This window comes from Otolemur garnettii, unplaced genomic scaffold (assembly GCF_000181295.1).
Source record: "Otolemur garnettii isolate 467f Iridium unplaced genomic scaffold, OtoGar3 scaffold00004, whole genome shotgun sequence".
Classification (NCBI taxonomy): domain Eukaryota; kingdom Metazoa; phylum Chordata; class Mammalia; order Primates; family Galagidae; genus Otolemur; species Otolemur garnettii.
Genome location: NW_003852399.1, coordinates 23,143,149 through 23,164,974, shown reverse-complemented (window position 1 = coordinate 23,164,974; position 21,826 = coordinate 23,143,149). Strand labels below are relative to the sequence as shown.

General features: G+C 31.1%; 1 protein-coding gene across 33 annotated transcripts in view; it reads left to right on the top strand.

The window, feature by feature from the left end:
* Nucleotides 1–21,826, top strand: part of RIMS2 (regulating synaptic membrane exocytosis 2) — a 597,279-nt gene that overhangs the window by 350,843 nt on the left and 224,610 nt on the right. For all 33 annotated transcript variants that reach the window (XM_023517386.1, XM_023517366.1, XM_023517393.1 and 30 more), the window contains 2 exons: nucleotides 15,509–15,577; nucleotides 21,133–21,289. In XM_023517386.1, the coding sequence (XP_023373154.1) occupies nucleotides 15,509–15,577; nucleotides 21,133–21,289 (226 nt within the window). The remainder of the gene's footprint in view (nucleotides 1–15,508; nucleotides 15,578–21,132; nucleotides 21,290–21,826) is intronic.

The window sequence follows — 21,826 nt, the reverse complement described above, 5'->3', positions numbered from 1 at the left end:
AATATAAAAGCAATTTGTGCATACCTTTTGATAATTATATGTTTTAGTTTTTGCTGGTCATACACCTAGTAGTGGAACCAATAGGTAATAGTCCATGCATATATTTGTTGCAGTGGATATTCATAAACAATTTCCCAATTTATGCCAATTTATACTTTAAACAGTATTGAATGAGCATTTGAGTTACTCTATATTCAGTTTATAGATTGTCTTTTTAGTGCTTTTCATTGTAATCCATCAGGTGTGGTTTCAGTGTTATCTCATTGTGGCTTTAATTTGTGTTTCCCTAGTAACATTTTCGTAGGTTAATTGACCATTTATATAATTGGCCACTTCTTTAATGAAGTGCACAGTCAGATTTATTGCCCTTTTTGCTTTCAGTTTATCTGTATTTTGGTGTTTGTGTTTTTTTTTTTTTATCAATTTATGACTTGCATTCTTTGAGTATCTTTATGCAAATTTATTCTACCCTTTGGCCTGTCTTTTCACTCTTTAATAGGATCTTTTGGTCAATGTAAGTTTTTAAAATTGAGATATTTTAGTTTTCAATTTTTTTCTTTAGAGTTAATGGTGTCTTAGTATGATCTGTTCAAAAATCTTTTTTTCTAAGGTCATTGTTATATATGTGCTCCTATGTTTTATTTGGAATATTTTTTTTCTCTTCTATTAAATCTACTATTTATTTGGGATTGATTTTGTATATGGAATGAAGTCGGGACCAAAATACATTCTTACTGCTATACATGTTCACTTGATCCAACACATTTATTGAACCTGTGTTGAACTTTCTGAATTTTATTCCATTCAGTGAACTCTTATTTCTCTATTGTGCCAGTATCAGATTATCTAAATTGCTGCAGCTATATAATATATTATGATTTCTGTTAGTGTCTTACACCCACTTAGTTCTTATTCAGGATTGTTATTATCATTTTTTATAGTCAGAGTCTCACTCTGTCACCCCAGGTAGAGTGCAGTGGCTTTATTATAATGGTTCTTGCAACTTCAAACTCCTGAGCTCCAGCAATCTTCCCGCCTTATCCCTCCAGAGTGCTAAGATTACAAACATGACCTGCCCCCACCTGGCCTATTTTTGTTATTAACATTTTGTACTTACAAATACATTGAATATCTAATTATCATATTCCATACATATCCTTTTTGGATTTTTATTCCAATTACATTGATCAATTTCAGGAGAACTGAAATCCAGGGAGTGGGGAGAATTCCACTCCATAATCTGGGATGTGGCTAGGTAGTAGATATTTTAATAAGTTTAAATATAGAGATCTTATATCTTTATTACATCTATTTAATTTAAGGAATATAGGAATTTTATTTAAATTGATTCTGGTATACAGAAATAAAATTTTATTATTTTTTTATTAAATAAATCCTAATAACTATTTGAATTTTGATATATAATATTATCTCATCTGTGAACAATGACAATTTTCCTCTCAAATTGTTACACCTTAATTCTTTCTTTTTCTTATTTCTTTGGTTAGGTCCTATAATTAAATGCTACGTATAAGGGATTTTGCTGGGTAGATGTTGGCATCCATGTTTTCACTCCCATTCCTTGGGAAAGGATTTAAATATTTTTCCATTATATTTGATACTTGCTATAAGATTTTTCTCTACTGTGATAGGTTCAAGAAGTCTATTTTATACTTAGTTTGATGAGATTTTTTATTTTGAAGGGATTTTGAGTTTTTAATCAGTTTTTAAAATTAATATAATCATAATGACATTTCTCTTTTACTCTGTTGATGTGGTAAATTGCATGATTTTCAAATGTTAGAATAATGTTGCATTATTGGAATAGCTCAGTTAGCTCATGGTACATTATCATTATTTCTGGATTCAAAATGTTTTTATCTGTAGAATTTTTGAATCTACTCTTGCGTGAGAGAGAGAAAGGTCATTTTTTATTTTCCTTCTAAGGGGGTAACATCCTTGTTAACTTTTGTTATCAGTGTTACACGGGCTTAATTAAAAGAGTTAGGAAATGTTCCTTCTTTTTCTATTTGATGTCTTCTCTTTTTCTTTCTTATAATATCTTTATCAGATTTTGGTATCATTTGTCACACTAGCCTTGGAAAAATGTTTGCCAGATATTCCCTCATTTTTCTATTGTTTGAAAGAATTTGTACATTATTGGCATTGTTTCTTCTTTAAATGTTTAGAAGTATTCTCTATTAAAGTCACTAGAAGTTTTTTGTGTGTAGCTTTTATATTCAATTTTAATTTCTCTGCTACACATAAAACTATTCAGAATTTTATCTTTGTCAACTTTGTTAAAGTGGATTTTTCATGAATTTGAACATTTCTCATAATACTTTATTTTTATTTGCAAAAAATGTTGATAAGAACATTTTATTATTTGTTTAAGCCTAGGGACATCTAGTGATACCCTTTTCTCCCTTATTGGTAATTTGTTTTTTCTCATTTCATGTTCTGATTTGCTAATTATCTATCCATTTCACTAGTCTTTTCCAAAAACCAACTTTTTGTTTTATTGACTTTCTGGTTGTATGCTTCTTTTATTTTCCATTAAATTTTCTTCTTATTTTTATTACTTTCTATACTATTTTTAGTATTATTTATTTTTCTCTTCTCTCTTACAGAAAGGCACTTAGATAATTTTTTAATGTGGTACTTTCATTAACCTGTGTATTGTTTAGGATTGCACTAGTAAATTTCCAAACTCAATTTTCTGGATTTGATTTTTTTTTTATATTGAAGTCTAGTATCGTTCCTCTCCTCTGAGATCAAGAGTATACTTTGAATAATTTAGAGCCTTTACATTGGTTGTTTACTTAGGGTACTGCATGTAATCAATTGTGGTGATGTTCTTGTAAAGAATATTTTATCACAGTAATATGCCTATTCTTTTATACATATGTGAGGGAGATCAAGTTTATTTATTTTGTTGTTGAGATCTGTTTGTGCTGACTTTTTGTCTGGTCATTCCATCCATTATTAATATTAAATTCTTCCTCTATGATTGTGGACTTTTCATGTCACCTTTAGTTTTATTTCGTGTTTGCCTTATATATTTTTAAGTTATGTTTATTGGGTACATATGTATCTTGAATTGTTGTATTTTTTGCTAGTTGACTAATAATTGTATTACTACATAATGCCCCTCTTAAATCTAGAAATGCGTTTTGCTTTAAGATTTATTTGGTATGATATTATATTGATTTTGGCTAATGTTTTCTATCTTTCTTAATCCTTTTATTTTCCACCTCTCTGTGTCCTTATGTTTATGTCCTTTTTTGAAAGCAATATAAAGTTTGTCTTTTAAATCCACTCTGACAAGGCTTACCTGGTAGTTCATGCATTTACATTTAATGTAATTTCTTAAGCATTTGGCTTAATATATTACATAGTATTGTTTTCAGTGTGTTCTTTTTTCCTCCTTTCTTTTTTTTTTTTTTTTTTAGAGACAGAGTCTCACTTTATTGCCCTTGGTAGAGTACTTTGGAGTCACAGCTCACAGCAACCTCCAACTCCTGGGCTTAGGTGATTCTCCTGCCTCAGACTCCCAAGTAGCTGGGACTACAGGTGTCCACCACAACGCCTGGGTATTTTTTGTTGCAGTTTGGCTGGGGCTGGGTTTGAACCCACCACCCTCGGTATATGGGGCTGGTGCCCTACTCACTGAGCCATAGGTGCTACCCTCCTCCTTTCTTTTGAAATACCACATTATTTTAATTACATCTACAAATATTTAAGTACTTGTTATATTCTTGGTGCTTGATATTATAATAGCTTCAAAAATGCACTATGCCTAAGTAGCAAGTAAAACTCTTAATCACAAACTTGTATCTGAAATATATTTTTTCAAAAATCATATTTTATGTGCCTCTGGAGTGCCTTTGTTTATAGATGAACAAATATCAGTCATTATTTCTCCTTTTTTTTTTTTTTAAAGCCAGAGTCTCACTCTATTGCCCTGGGTAGAGTGTCGTGACATTATAACTTACAGCAACTACAAACTCTTGGGCTTAAAAAACTGTGTGTTTTTTAGTAGAGATGGGTCTCCCTCTTGCTCAGGCTGGTCTCAAATTCCTGAGCTAAGGTGATCCACCCATCTGAGCCTCCCAGTACGCCAGGCTTGAGACATTGTGGCTGGCCCATTATTTCTCCTCCTTATTTACTCCCACCTCTCAACAGAGGTTCTAGGAACCCTAAAAAAGGGCAACATTTAGGAAAGTCCAATAATTTCTAATCTTGATTGTCCTCACTGGCATTTCCCAAGTCCACTAGTTACTTGATACCAGGTCTAGGTATTGGAATTTTTAGTAATGCTGGCTCGTTTGGTATTTTATGTCCAACCTTCCTAGCTGCATCATGGAGCTACTATCCTAGGATCCTAAAATATGGTGGATTACAGAAAGGTTCTAGAGCCCTGATTCTCAACCTTTGTAATGCCGTAGCCTTTTAATACAATTCCTGTAGGTCAGGACCCAGCGGTTGAGAACTGCTGTTCTAGACCCTGATTCTCTGTTATTCACAGGACTCTTCAATCCTTGTCCCCTTGCTAATTTTCAGGAATCTTGACCTTGAGCAGTACCTGGCTCATCTTTTTGGCCCCTCTGTATACCATTAGAATAATCTTATTCTTCTCACTCTCCCCTCTAGCCTACATGATCTCCTTAATGAACCTAGAGTTTGGAAAGTAAATTGTCACTTTGCTTTTTAATCTTGAAACATAAATCTCCCTAATTCACAGACACACACAAGTCTTGATCTCTTTTAAAATGTGAAAGGAAAAGATACAGGCATAATAAAACATAATTTATATCTCACTACATGAACATAACAAACAGAATCTCTGTATAATTTTACCATGCTGTAGGAAGTAGGTAATAAAAATTAAAATTATAAGTATGTGGAGTGCTGTTGTAATTTAAAGCTGTGAAATAGTACAAATTGTGATAAGCATTTTAGCTAAGCCTGAAATAAGTAGGTTTGTAATAAATGGAGATGAGAAAAATAAATGAAAAATTTGTGAGAATAAAGACAGAAAATTTGTGATAAGATTTATTGCAGAGCATTGAATGTCAAGATGAGGATTAGGAGATATCTCAGTTTTAAATAGGATCTGAGGGTAGGAAGCTGAAAGAAAAAGCACAGTAACATCTTAATGTGATTTATTACCTCTTCTGAATATATTGCAAGCTAGAATAAAAAATGTGCCTTGATAGAGTGGGTATGGGTACTTTCATTATACAGTATAAACAACTACTTCTTCTTCATAGTTGAAAGCTCTTCTGTAATGGAGAACATTAAATAATAATAAATATTGGAGAAGGTGACAAATTGCCACCAAAAAAATAAAGCAAGGGGGAGAATGGCTTTCTTTAATTATCTATCTACTTGTATTTAGGTAACAAGTACTCACGAGGCCATGGCCATTACAGTCTCTAATTGGTAAATATCACAATATGTAAATAATTTCCAACTTCCCCTCATCAAATCTCTTTCAACAATTTTGACCATAATAGCTTGCATATGGCTTATATACATAGTTTATGTATATATTTTTAAATACCTGTAATATACATAAACACACATATATATCTAGGATATATTTTCAATGTTTTTATTTTTCAAATCCCTGCAGGAAAAATTATTTAATATCTTGACACCTAACTTCTTATTCGGATATGAAAACTGTTTGAGTTTTTAATAATGTACAGAAATTTTAATTTTAAACAGACAAAGGAACTATAGCTCTGATAGAAACACCCATCCCATTATCTCATTTTTAAATGTGGCATATTAGGTATTTCACCATATCTGTGAGGAAAGAGTTAAGTTTGAAAAGTTTAATGTCATTTATTGTTTTATTTTGTATTTATTTTAGTTATGCCTTATTTAATTTTTGGAAATAGTTTCATCTTTTGATTAATAAAGTCATTAAAATGTCTTGTTCTAAATCTGGCAATAAAATCTTGTACTGCTAAATTATGTCTTATATTTATTTGGAGGGAGTACTGATTACTTCCCTCCACTGCCATTTTCTAAGAACATATTTATTAGACATTAATAATAGGAAAATTATGAGACTGTCACTGACTTTAAAATTGATACAGCAATATAGGTAACTTTTAGAAAACTACTTTGGTATCTGTTTAATAATAGGATACTTTGCAGAATTTTCTCAAGTAACACCTTTGGAATAGAATAAGTCACAACAAAATTAGATCAATTAAATCTGTAATGAAAACATGTTATTCAAGGTGTTCTTTAAAAAAGAAAGGCATTATATGTACATATATAGGTAAATAATCTAACAGTGTTAGATGTAAAACACTATTAGATGTAAAAACACTATTTCCAGGAACGAAGGTTCATGATTCAAAGTTACTGTTGAAGAACGTTAACAGCATAATGACATAAAATAGAAAGAACAATAGAATTATTTACTACATATGTCCATTCTAAAATGTAAGTTTTTGACATGTTATCTTAGTGTATATTTTGAGTATGTGGCTATTTGAATACAAATATCCTAAATATTATTTAAAGGCACTTAACACAATACAATAGTATCTACAAAGAATTTTAAAATAACTGAAATCCTAAGAATAAATATTTTTGAAGTAACATTGTTTCAGGATGTAAAATACTGTTATAGATATTTACATAAATACAAGTGTCTTCAGTGTTTTGTTTAATGGGGTAGTTTGTTATGTTCATTGAGATTCATTGAGATCACAGTTTAAAATTTTATACATTATAGCTATTAAATCTATTTTTAAAGTAACACAACATTTTTATTTATTAACTTGTAACACTTTTATCCTATTATACTTCTTCCTACAATTTTTGGCTAACTACCTGTGATCTCTTCAAATGACAGTTTTTTAGTGTTATTAATAATTTCTTACACTGCATGTTCTACTTTTTTATTTAAGAAGATTGTTAATAACATTATTTATTCTGCTGTTACTTTATTTTGTGGGTATTGTGGTTCTTTATTATGTGACCAACATAATTTTTATTAACATTGTGGTATACTAAGAGTTTTTGGCATTTGCTGTGTCATGAATCTTTTATATTTCGGTTTATGTTTATATCTTCTACTAGGATCATTTTGTTCCCTAACAGTGTAACTTCAGCACAGCCAATAATTTTTATCCAATAGTACCCAGGAGATAGAGCCAATTGTGTGCAAAGCTCCCTTCACATTCATGAGATTGTACTGGTAGCTTGATATAGACCATATGGGAGTATTTACTATATGGAAATTGGCAAATGTTATAAACCAAGGCTTTACTTTTTCCAAAGAGAGTATTGTTAGATCTTTATCAATACATCACCACCGTATGTACCAAAATTAATTTCAGATTTAACAAATTTTTTTTTTGACATCCAGAATACACACTGGATAATGAAATTTAAATGTAAAAATTTAAACCTTATGGGAGTAGAAAAACATAAGTGAATATTTAACCAAATTTTCTATGAAAGCAGTGGAAGGAAACTCAAAGAGTATTAATAGATTTTTAAGATATGTAAATGAAAATGTCAAATATATTTTAAAAGAAAATATTTTAAGGTGAATTTGGATCCTGATAGTGAAAGTGATAATAAATGTTGGTCAAAAGTAATTAATTTATAGTTTGTATTGTTTATTTTAATTCTTGTCCAATCACAGTTTATTTAGGTTATCCTTAATTAATGAAAATAAATCCCATTTAATGTTACCACATGCAATACTTATGAAATTATTCCAATTTATTATTTTTGTATTCTTTTTTTTCTTTTGGTTAGCATGCATTTACCAAGATTTATTCATTTTTTTCCTAATTTCATAAGTATTGCATGTGATTGGACAAGAATATTAGTAGAGAAAATATTGTCAGGGATTAGAGGGATAAAGGAAATTATTTCATAATAATAATAACAGAGAGGTAAATTGATTATCATAGCATAGCAATTCTAATCATTTAGATATCTCATAATAGACCTTCAAAGAAGAATTTACAAAAAACCCAGAATGGTTTAAAAAAGAAAGAAATTCCAATTAGATGGATGTCGTTGAGAAGACACACTTTAAAGTCAAAGACAAATAGTTTGAAAGTAAAAACATGTCAAATAAAGGTAAAGACATGGAAAAAGATATCTGTGCAAACATTAACCAAATGAGCTGCAGTAGGTCTACTAATATTAGACAAATAGTCTATAAGGCAAATATGTTATTAATAAGAAAAGGGGCCTTTTTCATCATAAAATTAATGAAGAAGGTATAACAATTAGAGACATGAATATACTTAATTAACAACTTAAGCCCTAAAACTCATGAGACAACATTTAAGGGAGAGGTGTAAATTCAGCAACAAGGTTGAATACTTTAACATTTCTCTTTGCTTTGAACTATACAGAAAATCAGCAAGAATAGTTTATGAAATATTCTCAAGAGAATATGTTAGGGGAGGAAGAGTCATGGTGTAATAAAAAGTTAGAACAGTGCAAGCTGTGTTCAGTGACCACAATGAAATTGAATTGGATATCAACACTATAAAAAAATTGGGAAATAAGTACAAATTTGGAAATTAAAAAATATCCTTCTAAATAATCTATGGGATAAGTAAGATATAAGGTAAATAAGAAAATGTTTTCAGTTGAATGAAAGCAAACAAACTCTATCAGAAAAGGGCGTGCAGCTCAAATAGTACTTGAGGAAAAATGTATAACTTTAAATGCCCTCATTAGGAGATAAGATTGAACACAACTCTTAAGTATTCACTTTAAAAAACTAAAAAATGAGAAAGCAAACTAAACCCAAAGCAAACAGAAGGAAGAAAATAATAAAAATTGTAGGAAAAAAATATAGAAGGCCAGAACACAATAGAAAAGTATCAATGAAACTAAAAGTTAATGCTTTGAGAAGAGCAACAAAATTGACAAACGTAAAATTAGACTAATTAACAGAAAAAACATTACCAAAATCTGTCATGCCCTGCAAATCATGACTAATTTGACAGAGATTAAAAGGATTATTATGAGATTGCTTTGGGGAATTACATTGGAATGCAATGAACAACTCTATCCCATGAAATTAAATATTGATGACATGGAAAAATTCCTAGAGAGCCACAAATTATAGAAACTGATTCAGAAAAAAATAAAAATCTGAATAAATTTATAACAAATAAGGAAATTGAATTAATAATGAAAAATGTTTCCACAAAGAAAGGCCTTGGCCCAGTAGCTTTACCATCAAATTCTTTTCTTTTATGGAAACAGGGACATGTTATCACCATTTCGTGCACTCTGCTTTTTAATGTCTATTTTTTAGTGATTACTTTTGATGTATTAACAGGCATACCTAACAAAGTAATGTTAATTAACATCTCTCTTTTTTTCCAAACTACACACAAATTGAACAATCTGATTTGTACTCTATTTCTTATCACTTAACATATTACTGCCAGAATTTTACCTCTGCCTCCAAATTAATTATTATAATTATTGTCATTTTATTTATCCAGGGTTTGCTGAAATTTGCCACTTTCTCTTGCATTTTTTTGCTTCATTCTGGGATAAATTTACTTTTGAAGTACATTTTTTTAAGAGTATACTTTCTTTCAGTGAAGAATTGATAACATGTTTTGTTTTTTGAACACCTAATGGAAACTTTAATGATAAAATCCTAGGATGACTTTTATTTTCTCAGCATTCTCATAATTTTATTTCAATATCTCTAGTTTTCATTTTTACAGAAAAATCTCTTTATGTATTTAAATCTTCTTTAATTTCTTAACAGTTTTTTAAGTTGAATTACATTCCCAACAAAAAGATAGGTTGAATTCCTGACCCTCAGTTCCTCAGCTTGTGACCTTATTCATAAATAGGGTCTTTATAAAGGTAACTAAGTTAAAATGAGGTCATTAGGGTTGGCCCTAATCCCATATGAATGATATCATTATAAAAGGGTAAGTTTGGACACAGAGACAGATATGCACAGAAGGAAGACTGGCAAATTGAAGAGACAGAAAGGATTTTCTCCTGCAGTGGTTCTCAACCTTCCTAATGCCATGACCCTTTAGTATAGTTCCTGTGGGTTGTGACTCACAAGTTGAGAACCGCTATTAGAGCCATCAGAGAAAGCATGGCTCTGCTGAATCTTTGATTTGGGACTTCTAGTCTCTAGAGCTGTGAGACAATAAGTTTCTATTTCAAGCTACTCAGTTTTTGGTATTTTGTTATAGCAGCCCTTGAAAACTAATATAGCATCGTGTTTTATGGTTTGAGGCTTACACATTTGCCCATTTGTACTCAGTGTATTCCTAAGTATTTCATGATTTTGGAAATTCTTATAGATGATACTGGTTTTGAAATTAATTTTTTCAATTGTACATTGCTATTCTTTAAGAAATAGTACTTATAATTTATTTTTATGTTGAGTGTGTAGCCACTAATGTTGCCAAATTCACTTATTAGTCTTAATGAGTTTTTTATAGCTTCCTTAGAAGTTTTATTTACACGCTCTTCTTATCTTTTGCTATCTAACCTGTTTGTTTTCCATTTCTTTTCTTTGCTGTATTGCCTCGTCTAGGATATGCAGTAAATGTTAAATAGAAGGTTCATCCTTGCAGTGAACATCCTTTACTGTTCTTTGTCTGAGGGGAAAATCATTCAATATTTCATAATTAAGTGTGATTGTTAGCTATAGCTATTTTTGTAGATGCCCTTTGTCCATTTGAGGAAGTTCTCTTCTTACTAGTTTAAAGGGACATTTTATAGAGAAGGGGGATTAAACTTGTTCAAATAATTATCCTACATCTATTGAAATCATTTTCAGTTTGCATATATAAAATTAAATAGCCTTAATATACATGAAATAATACTAGAGAAAAATATTAGAAATGTACCACCATTGAAAGAAATTTCTATATAAATTTCTATCTATCACTGTTAGGCACACAAACAAAAATTTAAGGAATATACAAAAAAAATCAAACTACACAGTTAACAAGCTTAATCTACTCGTCAAATAAAGAACTCCACACATAACAATTCACATTCTTCTGTTACATCTATGAAACATTTATAAAAATTATTAATATACCATTCCATAATTTGTTTTGACACATTTTAAAGAAATAACATAATACAGGAATATTCAATACAGGAATTTTCATAATACAGGAATTTTCAATATTTTAATTGTAAAAAAGATAAATTATACCCATACATTTGAAAATTTTAAAAAGTAGAAACTTTATTATAATTAGCACTTTTTCCAGGTTCTAGTGCATCACTCAATTCATGGTGTCTCAGGTTTAATATAAGTATGGCAAATACCTTATAGTCCTAAAAAAGAATATCCTAAACAGAAATTTAATCAATATACTATGTATAAATATTTGAGTAATACAGGGAAATACTCAGAGAGGATGCTTATGTTAGAAAACCTTAAAAGACTAAAATTATAATATATTTATCTAATTCAAGAATTAAGGAAAAGAATAGTGAAATAAATTTAAATAGAAGGAATGAAATAAAAATATAAGAATAGAAATCAATAAAGAAGTACATTTCTAATTGATGGGATTATGGAGCCCAGATAAAATTAAACTAAAATTAAATTTAAAATTAATATTCAGATAAACTTTAATGAAATTTATTGATAGAATAAAAAGATACAAGATGCAAATTGAAACATAATACATCTGAAAATACTTAATATTGTATAGTAAGATAAAATTGTGAACATTATAGCAACACTACAAAAACTTAGACAAAGTGAACAAATTCCTGCCAAATATTAGTTACTAAACCTTGAATCAGTGAGTCATTTTACATCTACTGAAAAATATAATTAGTAATTTAAACTATTTCCATAAAGGAATACCAAACCATGGTAGTTTCTTAGATGAGTTTCATCAAAATATTAAAGAACAGATTTTTACAATCTTTCATAATTTCTCCCAGAAAATATAAAGTAAAAAAATAATTCTCACTTGTTTCAGGGTGGTGATGAGAAGGACTATGACACTGTGATTCTAAACCAAAAGGTTAGCACAAGAAAGAAAATTTGACAGGCCAGAATCACTTGTAAAAAGAAAAAGCAAAAATCCTTAATGAAGCATCACTGAACTCAGAAATCCAAGAATGATTTAACTTGGCAAAATGTATATCTATTTACCAGATTAGTAAATTAAATTGTATATATTGCATGTTCAATTCAATAGATGCAGAAACACATTAATAAAAATTAAACCCCACTCCTTGCAAACTAGTGATGTGGAGACCTTCCTCAACCTGAGAAAGTATAACTTCAGCAAATACAATAAAAACAATATATAAAATTACGATTTTAAAAGAGTGTAAAATTCTCCTTTTTATTTCCAGCACTCTGCTTATCATCACAGCAAGGTAAGAAAAAGAAAGAAAAACACATAAGTATTGGAAAAAATTTGTTTACATAGAAAATCCAAAGTAAACCATAATCCTTTTATTAGGGGTAAGGAGAGAGAAAGACTTTAACTAAAGGTTGTTGGTTAACATTACTATACAGTGAAAATTGCAATTCTACATCTGAGCAATTAAGTTCAAAAACATAATTTTAACAGCACTTTTAATAGCAATAGAAATTATAAGACACAAATAATAAATCAAACAAATATAGAAAATTTGAATATCCAAAATTAAAAATTTTATACAAAGACCTTAAAGATAACTTAAATGTAGAAAATGCATATACATGGTTACCAAAACAATGCTATAAATTATGCAGTTCTTCTTAATTGAATGTACTTCTTCAGTGCAATCCAAATCAGAATCCCAGTAGGATGTTTTTGTGCGAATTGATGGTCTGAATCTAAAATTTATATGAAAAGGCAAAGGGGCAAGAGCCATGGTTTAAATAATGAGCTAGATGGATTTGTTCTTCAATATAGAACATTATAATAACAAAGGTGTTATGGATTATAGACAGACAGCCTGTGCAAGGAAAAAATAGATAGACACCAACATTGTCAGGATCTGCTTCTGACACCATTTGTCAGGGCCTGGGACTGGCCAGGTCTCGGGCCCGGCTTAGGTAGGTTCCGGATGTGGACCACTAAGCCACCTTGCTCAGGAACAGTTTCTCTTAGGTGCTTGAGGGCTATCTATTATTAGCTGGAGAGAGAGAGACAGAGTATCTTAGAGAGAGTAAAGCAGTCTTCTTAGAACAGATAGATCTTAGTCTCTAGCAGAGCTTGGTAATCTTCAGCAGAGAGACGCCATGCTGGCGTTCTGCAGGCAGGAGAGGAGACAGAGTCAGTGTAAGTGGATCTGTGATAGAATGCGCATGCCTCTTGTCTGCCTTCTCCTCCAGCCTAATATAAGGCTGAGCTCGTGCCTCTCAACATCACAGGTATAGAGACTACCAATTATCCAATGCTCTCATCTTGCAAGCTCTCTCATGCTTGTTAGAACTAAATCTCTCTCCATGTCCTTTTCACCAAGGTGTTCCATTACAGGTATTTCTTATAACTCACACCTCCTAGCCATAAGCTATATGGGCTGCTACACACAGGATTTTCATTTAAATTGTGTTAGATCCTCGCAGATAGGATACATTTATTTATAACAGATGTGACAGATCATTCAGGAAAGGCGGAAATATTAAATAAACAGTACAAAATATGTACTATCCATATGGGAAAAGTGAAATTGCACTATACACAAACTCAATTCAAGATGGGATTTGGAAGGAAGCAGTACTTACAAACCACCATTCCCCAAGTACTCTCTTTCTCTTTCTCTCTCTGTCTCTCTCTTTCTCTCTCTCACACACACAGGCCATCTCACAAAAGCTGATAAAATAAACTTCATCATTTGCTGGTGTCATTCTTGGACCAGGACCAGAAGCTTGTAATCTTTATACCTGGCCTAGTAAACTAATGATCACCCTGTTTTGGGGTATTTGCAATCTGAAAGCTTCTTCCAAGCTGGATAGCAATTTTCCTCAAATCTCTCCTCTGTAGCCCCTTGAGTGTGACCCTTCTTTTATCGCAAGTCCATTTAGAATGTTTGTCCTAATTCTGTAAATCCTTTCATGCCCTGTCTGTTGGGATGTTGTTAGATAATTTTAGCTTTAATTTCAGTTGGGTCTACCAAAGCCTCTGATTTGATTGTGTCTAAAGTTTTATGACATAAACATTTGCAAAGAAAATAGTAAGAGTCCATTTGGTGACATCATATGATAAAAACAAGTGTCTTCTTCCTAACTATTGCAAGCAGAAAAATGGAACTAGCGTTTCCAGCAACCAAAATTCTCCCTCTTCCAAAAGGGCAGGGATTAAAACAAAGAAGTACATGAACAAACAAAAGGAAAAAATTTATACAGTATTTCTAAGAGTAGGTTATAGACATTGGGGGGCATTTCTGGAACATGTAGATACCTTACAGAATGTGAGCTCTGAGTATTGTATAAGCCACACAGGAAAGCATTTATTTTCTGATAAAACTGAGTTCCATCTAGTTAATGAATAATCTGTACTATTAAAAGACAAGGAAAAAGGCATTTTTTGAAATAGCAACACTGTCTTCTTTCATAAATGTTTTCTGCTACGAAGGAAGAGGGAAATGCTTTAATAAGGATTTTGTAGGATGTGTCCATTCCTGAGATACATGTGGAAGAAAATAGTGAGAAAAAAGCTTATTTTAATATATGTGATATATTTCATAATTAAATGTGAAGTTATGTTTTAGCCATCGAAGTTCTAGTTAATTCAATTTGATGTTATTTTTACCATAGTAGGATTAACATTTTAAAATATTGTTATAGATATGTTTTATAAGAGAAAACATACCTATCTCTAATTATAATACCTTAGTTCTCTCAAGTGATTTCTTTGAAAATATAGCACAATTCACAATTTAGATGTATTGGTTGTAGATACATTATTATTGTCTTCTCAAAGTAACAGGGGAACAGCTAAATAGTTAAAAAAGGTTTAAAATGTCATAACAGAGTTTATTGTCTGAATTGAACTTCTCTATGAGCACAAAAAATAAATATTTGAGTATATTCAGTTTATTAGTCATGCATATTAGAAAAAGACACATCAGTACTTTTGAAAATAACACATTGTGTTTTGAAATTTACCTAGACTTAAGTGCATTTGTCCACAAGCATCTAAAATTAAAATTAAATTTATGGTAGATTTTTATCAGCTCATTGAGTAAAATAATTTACAAATATTGTTTAGTACTAAATGTTATTTGAATCTTTAAACCACCTAGGAACTTTATCTTTTAAGTTTCCAGAATAATTATGGTGTAAATCATTAACTTATCACTCATATCCTCACCTCATGATATGTGTATGAAATAAGTGTTGGTGAACTTATACTGACTTTCCTTCTCTCTACATATTTTATTCTCAAGTGATTCAAAATCCTTTCATTGTTTGAGTTGTTGAGGTTTTTTGTTTTGTTTTTTTTTAAGAAATCAGTATTTTAAACTATTGCTGTTGTTTGCTTCATAGGGTCAAAGAGAATAAGTGATAGTGAAGTCTCTGATTATGACTGTGATGATGGAATTGGTGTAGTATCAGGTAAGAATTTTAGAATTATGTTATAGTATTAAAGGATTGTAATTCATCATTATTTACCATAAAAATTAAAAAAAACAAGAAAGAAATAACTTGCCTCCTCACCTCCCTAAATCAAACTTATGGAAAAACTATGGCAATTTAAACTCCTGAATAATGCCAATTTATAGAGTACCTGTACCAATTATTAGATTGAGTAGTCTTATAAGACACAGATAAGTAAATATCTGTACATTTTCTATTCTAAAACAACTAAAGAATAAGGGTTTTACAATAAATTAGAAGATTCATTGCATAATTAAAACTTCTTTATACTGTACTAACATTATGGAAAAAAGAAGAAATCTTTCTGATACTATCAGCATACTTAAATATGGCAAATATTTAATGAGATTTAAATTTTTTAAAATTGTTTTTGTATTAAGTATCATAACTTTACAGCTACCTTTTTAAATTATAGTATTGTAGCTTAAAACATTGCCTTATTTTATGGCTAGAAATTTATCCAATGATTTAATATTTTAGGTAAGTAGATGTATTTTCTGTAAATTCTAACAAAATGTATGTAATACCCTAAAATATTATAATTTTTTTATTCTATTACTCTTAAAATTTAAATAACTTAGCTAGTTTCACAATTATGACTAATTTTACCTTAAACAAAATATGATCTATCGTATGTGACACATGCTACAGTTGCATCAATGACACAACAATTTTTGTTTGACAGTTTTTATTAGAGTATGAGTAAATTTGCATGCCTGTATCAGTCTACTACTTTAATTTTTTTAACTTAATTTTTATTAAATCATAACTATACATTTATGGGGTACAATTGACATAACCATCATTTCATTTACTTTGTTTTGTGGTATGACATTATACACTCTCCGTTGTTTTGAAATGTACTTTTGCATTGTGTACAGTAGGCGAGATCTCACCAAGTACCCTCCCTCCACTTGCCCTGCTCCCTCCTCTCTCATCTCCCCTCTTTCTGGACTATCTTTATATTTTATCCTTTGTATGAATGTGTAAGTGTTTATATATTGGTTTCATAATAGTGTTGAGTACATTGGATACCTTTTTTTTTCGTTCTTGAGATACTTTACTAAGAATATGTTCTTGGTGGTGCCCATAGCTCAGTGGATAGGGTGCTGGCCATGTATACCAAGGCTCATGGGTTAAAACCCAGCCCAGTCCAGCTAAAAACAACAACAGCAACAACAATGACTACTGCAACAACAACAACAAAAATAGCTGGGCATTTGGTGGGCAAATTAATGCCTATAATCCCAGCTACTTGGGAGACTGAGGCAAGAGAATCACTTAAGCCCAAGAGTTTGAGGTTGCTGTGAGCTGTGATGCCACAACATTCTACTGAGGGCAACAGCTTGAGACTCTGTCTAAAAAAAAAAAAAGGAGAAGAATATGTTTCAGCTCCATCCAGGTAAACATAAAAGATGTAAAGTCTCCCTCTTTGTTTATGGCTGCACAGTATTTGCACCAGAATGTTTATTGCAGCCCAGTTCACAATAGCTAAGTTGTGGAAATAGCCTAAATGTCCATCAACCCATGAATGGATAAACAAATTGTGGTGTGTATACACACACACACACACACACACACACACCATGGGATACTATGCAGTCTACTACTTTTTAAAAACTCTGTTTCTTCTCTTTATTTTTTGTGCCAAGGGTAAACAATGTATTAATTTGCGAAGATTGCAAAATATTTTTCATGTTGTATGGTTTATATGTTAAACCTCCATAAGGTGGTTTAGAAAAGTATTTTTCATTGTCTCTCTCTTGGTCAGTGGTTCTCAACCTTCCTAATGCGCAACCCTTTAATATAGTTTCTGTGGGTCACAACCCACAGGTTGAGAACCACTGCTCTTGGTGATCACTACAGTTTTTTTTTTCAATTTGTGTTGTATTCCTTTGTTACTTGATTATTCCATGTCTTCTCTTTTCTACATATCTAGTCACAACAGGTTTTCTTCACCTGAAATATTTCTCTTCAGGTCATTAAATCCCTATGTCTTGATGACATTTTTTGCATGTTTCAATACTTTCATTTTCTTTTTTTATGATGGCAAAAAAATTATTGAAAATGATCATTTCATAAATATTCTATCAAAGGAGTTGCATCTCTAGAAAATCTATAGAAAATTATAGACTTTTTCATTATTTGTGTAATTCTCTGGAATAACTTTTTGTTATTACAGAATAGTGTTTCGAAAACCTACCTAGGTCTAAGTGCTTACTCTGGATTCATTATTTTTCTTCATCATGATAAAAAACATTCCTCCTGGGCAGCACCTGTGGCTCAAAGGAGTAAGGCACCGGCCCCATATGCCGGAGGTGGCGGGTTCGATTCCAATCCCAGCCAAAAACTGCCAATAAATAAATAAATAAATAAAAATAAAAAATAAAAAACTTTCCTCCTTTCTGTACATTATTATTATTGTTATTATTATTTTGCCTATCATAAACTATCTGGTGAATCAGTTAATATAATTAAGAGAAAATCCATGTGATTTTGAGACGCAGATTTTCACAATATACTACACTTTAGCAATGCATCTAGTATTTCTTGAATTTTATACATTAGAAATTTGACGTGATCTCCATATTCATTTTTAAAAACATCAAAATTAGGATTATGGTATTGCAGTTTTTGAAATTATAGTGTACACAGTTTCTTTTCATAGTCCATTACTTTAGTAAATGTTCTAGCAATTACATGAAAATCATAATTAAGACATAAACATATATAAATTCTGCTTTTTTCACATTTTCTTGTGTGTCTTTTTGTAAAGCTCCATTATTAAAACCCGCCACCCTTGGTGTATGTGGCTGGCGCCATAAGCACTGTGCTATGTGGGATGAGCCATTTTAACTTTTTTAAAAAATTTAAAATAATTACAAAACTACTTTTGTTTTAAAACCAAGTAAAGTTCTTAAATGGTTTATGTCAAAATAAATGCCTTACAGAATTTGTGTTATTAGGAAACATGTTTACTCACTCTAACAGAGAATCACATCTGACATGTATATATACTCATAAATATTTGTTGAGCAAATAAATGTATTCTTCTGTGTAGTCTTTTGCCACTGCCATATGTTATATTTCAGAGCTGTGCCACTACCTGTATATGGCTATTTGAACTTAATTTAAAATAAATATTATAAAAATCTATATCCTTATTATCACTAGCCAAATTTCAAGTTTCAGTAGTCATGTGATTTAGTGGCTACCATATTAGTGCTCATAGTGAACATTTCTTCATTTCACAGTTCTATTGGACAATACTATTATAAGTTTTATAAGAGCAATTAATCTTCTTGCTGCAATCTCTCTAACCTTATGTATGAATTGTATACTGCTGTGAGCTTCCATCTTCTTCACAGAAATAGAAGGTATAATAATACTAAGACACTGTAAGAGCACTGGAGTCAGGAAGATATTTTAAGTCTCAGTCCTAGTGTTTGATAGTTAGGTTTCTTTGACTCTATTTGTACAAATGGAAATGGAGGTAATATCCTCTTGGCAGAATTTGTTTCTATTATGCAGTATATGTATTCCCGAAAAATCTTGTGCTTTGCAAAATTGTGACTAAAATAGCAAGGCTTCTAGGAAGGCGAGGTTGGGAAAGACCATTCAAAACCCATGTAGCTTTGAAAACAGAGCACTAAAAATAAAGATATCAGCACAATAAAAAACCATGTTAAATTTTAAGCATTCAATCCTATTAAATGTAGGAGTCTAAAATAAAATGAAGTTACCTAGATGTATATCTAGATGGAGAAGATAGTTATGCAAAGTTACGGCATCAAGGAAACTAAACACAAACATCAGTAAGGACCCATGAAATATGTACTTCTAAGTCAGAGTTTGTGACCAAAGTGAGCCAAGAGAAAGAACATGGAGTGAATGGGCATTGTACCCAGTTCTGTACTTCTCTAATTACTGCACCTGGCTGTGTTAGTGTACTTTGCATTCAACCACTATTATTTGGTAGTTTTCCTGGGTGCTGTTGATGTCCCACCCATACCCCTTTACCTGCTACTCTGTGTATTGGTTACTAACAACTTACAACTGTCCTTCTCTCCTGAGAATTGCCATTAGATAAATAGAAACTACTCACCCAGAAGATTAAAAACCTTATCTACCTTCCATTGGCAGTCTTCAGCCAGTGACTGGCTAACATGGGGTAAAAGTCCAGCCCTTTTGCCTCAAAATCAGAGTAACTATGATCCAATTCATCTTTCAGGCTTCCAGTAAGATCAAGCTGACTATATTGTTGCTTCATTTCTTCCCTTGCCCTGTTCTGTTCTCCTCCCTTTTCCTGAAAACACTACTTCAGTTATTCGTGTGTATCTGAATCTTTTGTTTTTTGCTCTGTTTTTAGGAGTCTGAGATAATACTGTAATACAATAACATGCTAGGAAAAAAAGTCACATATTTTTCTTAGCTATCTCTGAAATAAATGTTGTAGTTGAACACTGTACAGTGCCTAGCAGAGTTTCTAGCACACAGTAAAAGATCAATTAATAATGGCTATCTTGAGCATGTTGAAGATGATGGCAATAGTGCTAATGTCAACCTACTCAGAAATTTTCAGGCTCTTTCTATTACAAACCTCATGATGTTTTAGATATACACATTTTAAGTCACATTTACTTTTCTTGCGGCATTCCCCAATGCTGCTCCCACAATGAACTGACACTTTTCTATCAACTGAGAATTCCTTCCATTTGTTCACATATCGTTTGCTGTCTAGCACTCATTTGAGTTGTATCCCTTCTAATATACATTGCCAAAATTTGTGAAATCATATTTTTATTCTTAAGCTTCTATGTATCTCATCCCTGTCAAATACTTTAAGAAAAACAGTAGCTGGATAGAGTAGCTCATGTTGGTAGTTAGACATGGTAGTTTATGTTGGTAGTCCCAGCTACTCAGAAGGCTGAGGCAGGAAGATTGCTTGAGGCCAGAAGTTCAAGGCCAGCCTGAGCAACATACTGAGACCCTGTCTCTTAACAACAACAACAACAACAACAAAGCACTTCATGTATTTTGTTTATCTCTTAAAGAAATAACTATAGACTTTAGGAACTTCCTTTGAACTTGATAACTTTAATTATTAATCATATTTGAAAAGTATTTGAAGCTTTTCTAAGTCATTGAAGAGATAAAAATGTTTTCACAATTAATTTGAGTCTTTTATTGAAAATAATTAACTTCATAAAAATTTTACTCTCAGTATATAAAAGATATACTGCACATATAAGTATACATAAAAGTTTTACTCTACTTATCACAGTGCCTTGGATATAGTAACTATACAAATATTTGAATATTTGTCATCCTTTTAAATATATGTATTTTAAAATGTCATTTTGCTTTAATACTGCATTATACTTATTATACTTTATATTTAATATATTTAAAGTCTTTCAACTTCACTAACATTTTATATCTTTTAAGTATGGAATACATGAAAGACTTAATGTGTTGATAACTATAATATTTATTAATCTTTCTACCTTTAGATTATCGACACAATGGTCGAGATCTTCAAAGTTCAACATTATCAGTGCCAGAACAAGTAATGTCATCAAACCATTGTTCACCATCAGGGTCTCCACATCGAGTAGATGTTATAGGAAGGACTAGATCATGGTCACCCAGCGTCCCTCCTCCACAAAGGTAAGGCAGCATATTCATTCACTTTATTTGTATGTTGGATTACTACAGGCTTATTTATCATAAGTTATTGTTAACCATCTCTAAATGTAAGTGATTCTTACGGGAAAAAGTTATTTACAGAAACACAAGATGCTACTCAATAACCTATGTAATTAGAGTAAAATAAAATGTGCATTATTTTGTGACTTTGGTTAGCCCCTATATTTTTTTATAGTTCAAAATGATTAAGAAGGACCAGCTTTCAGTCATATATCAGTGTGAGCGGATACAAATAGAACCAATTATAATCATAAATGATTTAGATATTGGTAATTTAAGAAATAGAAATAAACATCTAATCAGTCTTTCAAGTTAGGAAAAATCATCAAAAGAATACAAACAAATGCATATGCAGTGAGAAGAACGGTTCAGAAAGTCTGAGACTATCAGAAATATCTGCATAATTCACACTTTATATCCTTGGAATGTTTGAGAAATGTTGACCAGTGAGAGTAACTAACTTATAACTTCTGTTTTAAATAAATAATTGTGTATTAG